This window comes from Crocuta crocuta, unplaced genomic scaffold, assembly GCF_008692635.1.
Source record: "Crocuta crocuta isolate KB4526 unplaced genomic scaffold, BGI_CrCroc_1.0 scaffold139, whole genome shotgun sequence".
Lineage (NCBI taxonomy): Eukaryota > Metazoa > Chordata > Mammalia > Carnivora > Hyaenidae > Crocuta > Crocuta crocuta.
Window position 1 is genome coordinate 11,951,267 of NW_027533258.1, and position 6,000 is coordinate 11,957,266.

A 6,000-nucleotide genomic window follows, 5' to 3' on the forward strand; every position below is an offset into this window, starting at 1 on the left:
GTTGCCTACTGGTCACTGCTGCTCTGTGATATTGCATCAGAGGGCCTGGCCAGGGCGGCAGGACAAGGGAAAGAAATTTTCAACTATTACAGTAATTGGAAAGAGTAAAACATGTAATTATTTACAGGTGATATGGTTATAGATTATTTTTTACTGTCTGTGTAGGCAGGCACCTGGTAGAATTACTGGTAAGAATTTAATGGAGAAAACTAGATACAGCATTTAAAAAAGCACTTCTAAATGCAGCAGCTAATTAGCAAGTGTAATGAGGTGCTTGGTGGGATGCAGATAAAGAAATACGGAGAAAGGAGAAACGGAAGCATCGAGTGTGGTCCCTGACAGCAGAGCCTCCCCGCCCCTCCAGGGAAAACCGGCCGCACGTGGATTACGCGTTCGTTCAGAGGAGAATCGTGTTGGGGCCGAGTGGTTGTGAATCGTTCAGAGGGAGGAAGGGTCTTCGGTGGTCCTCTGCTCCCTGCAGTTTGCACACCGCCTTATGGATCAGTGTTCACACCGGGTCATGACCTGTGACAGCGTCAGTCGACCTGCCCTGCTGAGCTGTGGGCGGGACTCCATCTTGCTTGATTACCGGAAGCATGTACTGGGCAGCTGCACAATGATGGTTTTTGCCAGCATGTGCCCCACACGTCAGAATAGACAGAGGACTTCTGACCTCTGGGATGACATTGCTGTCCGTTAGCAGAGCAGCTCCGCCACTTTGCCTGCGCCTGTCCCTCTGACGGCGGTGCTCAGGGTCCTGTTTCCCCTCTCGTGCTGATGGAGCGAACAGCTTGTCTTGTCTCCCCCGCTGGCCTTTGCCGGGCTGTGCCCTCGTCTTAAATCCTCTGGAAATCCCCTTTGGTGCCTCAAATAGTGGTAGACGGTGAGTACGTGTGTGGAGTGAAGAAAGTACACCTGGTACATTTTAAAGTAGCCCGGTAGCCACGTCAGCAGCTGTGACCCCCGTCACCGTCACTGTAGGCCGCTCTGGCTTCTACAGAGAAAGCGTAGATCCTATTAAAAACAAACAGAAAACTTAAAGAAACTCACTCTGTCCCTGCCTTTCTCTTGCAGTGTTGTTCCTAGTGATGAAAAGTATATCTCCCTAAACATTCGTATCAAGATTTCCTGCGGGAAGGCTTGAAAACGTTAACCGTGGCAGTGAACCAAAGCCGGCCTGCCGGCCTGTGTTTACATGGTGGTCTTGCCCCCGCTGAGCACTAGGCCGCTTGCAGTCGGGTGCCCAGCGCGGTGTTCCCCACACCTGCCAGCAGGCGCGCCAGTGCCTGGAATGTTGTGGAACAGGTTCCCTGATTGTCCGCTCTCTGCTCTTCTAGACGAGGGTCACCGCGCAGGTTGTCTGACTGTGTGCCCTCTTTTTTTCTAGAAGAATGTCACCGAGCAGGAGCACAGGCAGTCTCTGCAGCTCACCTTCCAGTCACTCTGCACATACTTTAGGTATGTTTGTAATTCTTTTCAGTTGTCTGGCATTTCAAATCTTCGCTCTTTTCTGTAGCCGTCCCCTCACTGCTCAGCTGGGTTTCTAGAGTGAGACGCCACAGGTCATGGGAGGGGCGGGAACAGTGGTGGGGTGACAGTCTTCTGAAGAGCTGACTCCGTGTCCCAGTCCTGTGAGACCGTTCAGAGCAGAACCCGCCAAGGGTCTCTTGAAGCACCTGAGTTTCTAAGTGATTTGAAGACAAACAGCCCAAAGGACTTTGGGGTCCTGTGGCCAAGTCTGAGAAGCCAGCAGCACACGATGGTGGTCGAGCACAGGACGTGTGCTGGGAGGGCAACACTTGGCTGCTGAGGGCCCAGCGGGCCTGCAGGCCAGGTTACGGCTCCCGTGGACAGCGGACGTGTGTTTAGACTCGAGCATCGGGGGTGGTGGAAGAGCCTAGGAGACCACACGTGGGGACATTTGAAGACAAATGTGATGGTTGGCCGTCACGAGATGAGGTGTATTTCTTGCTGGGCATCAAGGTGATTTTTGCATCAGATTTGCTTCTCAGAATCTCTTTGAAGGACTTGAGGATTTTTGGGCCTGTGCTTTTTAAGGACATGGAGACAGACAGTGGCACAGGCCCAGCTGGGACATGGCCCTTTTCCTGACCCAGACTCCTCACATCCCTTAGAAGCAACGCTGAAGTCTTGCTAGGATTCTTTTAGAAACTTTAAGACAAAAGCCTGAAAGTGCCCTTCCTGAAACAAAGTGTCGTGACAGATTTGTGTCCTTTCAGTGATAAGGATCCAGGTGGCCTTCTCCTCTTGCCCGAGAAAGGGGACGTGGCTGACACGAACAGCAGCGAAGTGCTGGCGGTCATGAGCATCCTCCTGTCCGTCGCCGCTCGAGAGGTAACTAGTGGCCGCCGCGCTTGCTTCCCTCGTGCCAGGAGCCGCCTGTGATCCGGCGATCGCGGCGCCTCCCGTCAGCCTTGGTCACATTGTGCATGTCGCCTGTCCCCGCGTCCCTTACAGACGCGCACAAACGTTCACCAGCCTGCCTTGGCTCCTGATCACCTGCTGCTGCTGCTGCTGCTGCGAGGGAGGGACACTCGCCTGTCCCATGGTCGTCGGCAAGCAACACATGTGGGGACGTGCTCGTTAAGATTTTCTCTGAGAAAGAGGAAGGGGTTTTGCTCTGTCCCCTGTAGTGCACGTCAGGGAGCCCCGCACTCAGTGTGTCTGTGGTGTGGGTTCTGTGGAACGTTAGAGTCTTTTTTTTCCTTTAAGATTTCTTAGCCAACCTACAGGCTAATTAAGTCTGAAAAGATAGACTCTTTTTCCTCTGCTAATGTTATTTTCAAATTTTTGCTTAATTTGCGTTAACACAAAGGATTCTGTTTCTCAAGATGTAGTCCGTGTGCCAGCTCGCTCAGCTTCACCTGGTGAATTTGATCAGAAATTTGGGTTTCTAGGCCCCACCACAGGCTCCTGGGTTAGAGCCTCTAGGAACAGGATTCAGAATCTGCGTTAGACCCGGCACCTCTGGGACTCTGACATGACTGTGGGACCCAGATTGCTCTCTGCACTAAACAGGGACCAGGGCAGCGGGGACCGTGGGACAGGTCAGACGCATCCTTGGGGCCTTTGTGGCGGCAGCCCCGTGATAACGTGTGTTTTGTGGCTGAACTTCAGGGCCGTTGAGTCTCCTGCGTTTTCCTTGGGTGGTGCTTCCCTGTCTTCGTATAGCCGCCAGAGCCACAGTTCCATTCATTCCTGGCCGCTTGCTCTGAGGGAGAGAGCGGGGGCCGTGCTGGCCTGTCGTTTGCCAGGGTTCCCCTGTGGCGGGCCGCGGCGCTGACCTGGTGTCACTTGGAGTCCAGGGATGTCAGTGTCCCGCTGCAACGCCCGTGTTGTTCACGGTGACGTGCTGACCGCCGAAGCCTCCCCTGTCGGTCAGTGCTCTGCTGCCGCCGCCACGTGGGCGTTCCGTTCGCCTGCGTCCTGCTTTCTGTCCCGTCTCCAGACTCTTCGGCCCCTCGCTTGAGTCTTCCCTAGCTGTCCTCCTCCAGCCTGCGGCGGTCCGTGCTTGCTCTGCCTCTTAGGCTGCCTCATGCTCCTCTTTCTGCCACTTCCACACTCGTGCGTGTGCGGAAGGCCAGTGACGAGACGGGCAGAACCAGGTACTTGAGGAGGAGCATGATCGTGGATAGACTTGCAACATGCCGACTTCGTGGCTCTGCGGGACTTGAGGTGGCGGGAGCTCCCGGACACTGCGGAGCTGAGTCAGTGCTGGGAGTTCTGCAGCTGATGACCAAGAGCTGAGAGTCAAACCATGGCTGCGGTGCCCCCCCCTTCACTTGCGGGCTGTGACCCCCTCACCTGTGGGCGTCTCGAGGAGCATCTCACTAGAAAGGGCAGCCAGGAGAGGAAGGAGTGGCAGGAAGAAATCCCGGGAGACAGAAGCCCAGGGAAGAGAGTCTCAAGGACAGCAGTCAGGAGAGCCGCTGACGTTAAGGTTAAGGGACGAGGCTCCGCTCTCCAGGGGGTGGCCGATGCCTCCCAGGGGAAGGCGACTTTGGATAACGGAGCTCACGTGCAGAAGAGGATGTAATTGACAGGCACCTGTCCATTTTAAGAACTAAACAGGACTGGTAGCTTGAAGTCCCCCTGCCCACCCACACGGCTTCCCTTGGCTCACCCTCCTCCTCCGCCAGAGGCAGCCACCCTTCTGAAGTTCATATCCATCATTTCTTAGATTTTCTTTCTCGCTTTTCAAACACAGCAGCTCTGTTTTACCTGGTGTCAGCCATCAGCGGAGTCCCATGGTGTATGTACAGCTTCTGGGACGTGCTGTTTTCCCTCAGTAGGGTTTTTGAGACTCGTCCTTACCAACCCATGTGCTGCGGTTATTTGTCGCTGGGACACAGTGTTCCGCTTATGACTCGGCCGTGATTTATTTATTTATATGTTTTACTTTGCAGGGGTAATTGGGTTGTTTCCAGACTGGGGCAACAACACGGAAACTGTGATAGGAACACATCTTGGGGTTCTCTGTGCAAGAATTTGTCCCCGGAGGTCAGGTGGCTCTTGAGAGAGCCTCTGGAGAATGAAGTCGCTGGTTAGAGAGCCGTGCAGGGTGAAGAATTACTTTTAAGGTGGGAGAGGATGGGTGAAGGGTCAGAGGAAGGAGCCCGAGAGAAAGGGGGTTTGCAGATGTGAGAGAGAGGAGGTAACAGGTGGAAGAGGCTTGTAAGGGGCAGAAGGGGGGACACGCCGTAAACCCACCGGCCACGGCTCTGAAGGCTGGCGGGCGAGAGAGGCCTGTCCTCACGCCGTGCTTCCTGCTCCGTTTTGAAAAGCCGAAAGCTCTTCCTTAGCTGTTCCGCATTTCCCTAGAGTTTTTCCCAGTGATGCCTGCTCTCCGAGAGCCTTCGTGCCTGTGTTCTGTGAAAACCGACCGGTAAACATGGTGTCTGTCTCCTCCCTCGTAGTGCGAGCTGTTGGTGCTCAGTGGGACCCACGGGGAGGCTGGCTCTGTGCTCTTCTCCCTGTTCTGGGCCGTCCAAGGCAGTCTGCTGTCCTGGTGCCACCTGCAGCTGAGGAGCGCGGACTCTGCAGCCCGAGAGCTCGCCGCGGACCTTCTCGACCAGTGTGAGTGTTGGTACTTGACGTCACAAGGCCATGGGAAGAGAGAGGTATTGGGTTTTGACTGTCGTCTTGAGTGCCTCATGCATGGAGATCGTATATGGTGTTCTCTTCTTTAGTACAGGTTATATCTGTCTCTGGGTGGTTGTTTTCTTCTTCAAATAGAATTCTATAGCATGTCTTTTTGCTCAGAAATTTCTGCTGAAGGTGGTAGTATGCTTAAGTGGGGTTTTTAAATTATTTTTTTGACATTCATTTTTGAGAGAGACAGAGCACAAGCGGGGAGTCGGGGGGTACTTGGAGAGAGGGAGACACAGAATCCGAAGCAGCTCCAGCTCCAAGCTGTCACCACAGAGCCCGACGCGGGGCTCGAACCCACAAACCGTGAGATCATGACCTGAGCCGAAGTCAGACGCTCACCGACTGAGCCACCCAGGCGCCCCTGCCTAAGTTTTTTCATAGTGGGGTTGGGTCCTCTCACAACCTAAACATTGCTCCTGTTGTGTGTAGCACTCTTTAGTAGAGTCTGTCATCTCCGTTTTAATCAAGTTATCCAAAAAAGAAAGTCTTGAACTTTTAAAATCTAAGGTATATGCGAGCCCCGCTGTGGTCTTTATAGACACTGAAAAATCCTCATACTCAGGTCCTGTAATTACATGACATCCAACAGGTTCTGAGAACTGCGCATGTGAAAAATTCGGCTCCCTCACATTTGGTCTCAGCAGTGTGACAAAACTACTGATGGTGTGGACTCCTGGGGGCCCACTGAGCCACCGGAGAGGCAGCCTGGCGGCCAGGTCGGTCAGTCAGCAGCCCTTCGCTCAGACAAGTGCTTTCTCCACCCCCTCAAAAAGTAGCAAAGACAAAAAAAAAAAAAAAAAAAAAAAACTCACACCCTTCCAACGGGAT

The 6,000-nt window shown here is 53.7% G+C and overlaps 1 protein-coding gene across 1 annotated transcript in view; it reads left to right on the forward strand.

Moving 5' to 3' along the window:
• The window catches only part of ZZEF1 (zinc finger ZZ-type and EF-hand domain containing 1), a 102,363-nt gene that overhangs the window by 40,114 nt on the left and 56,249 nt on the right, over window positions 1-6,000 (forward strand). The window contains exons 18-20 of the mRNA XM_077746889.1: window positions 1,388-1,458; window positions 2,241-2,355; window positions 4,938-5,097. Of these exons, the coding sequence (XP_077603015.1) occupies window positions 1,388-1,458; window positions 2,241-2,355; window positions 4,938-5,097 (346 nt within the window). The remainder of the gene's footprint in view (window positions 1-1,387; window positions 1,459-2,240; window positions 2,356-4,937; window positions 5,098-6,000) is intronic.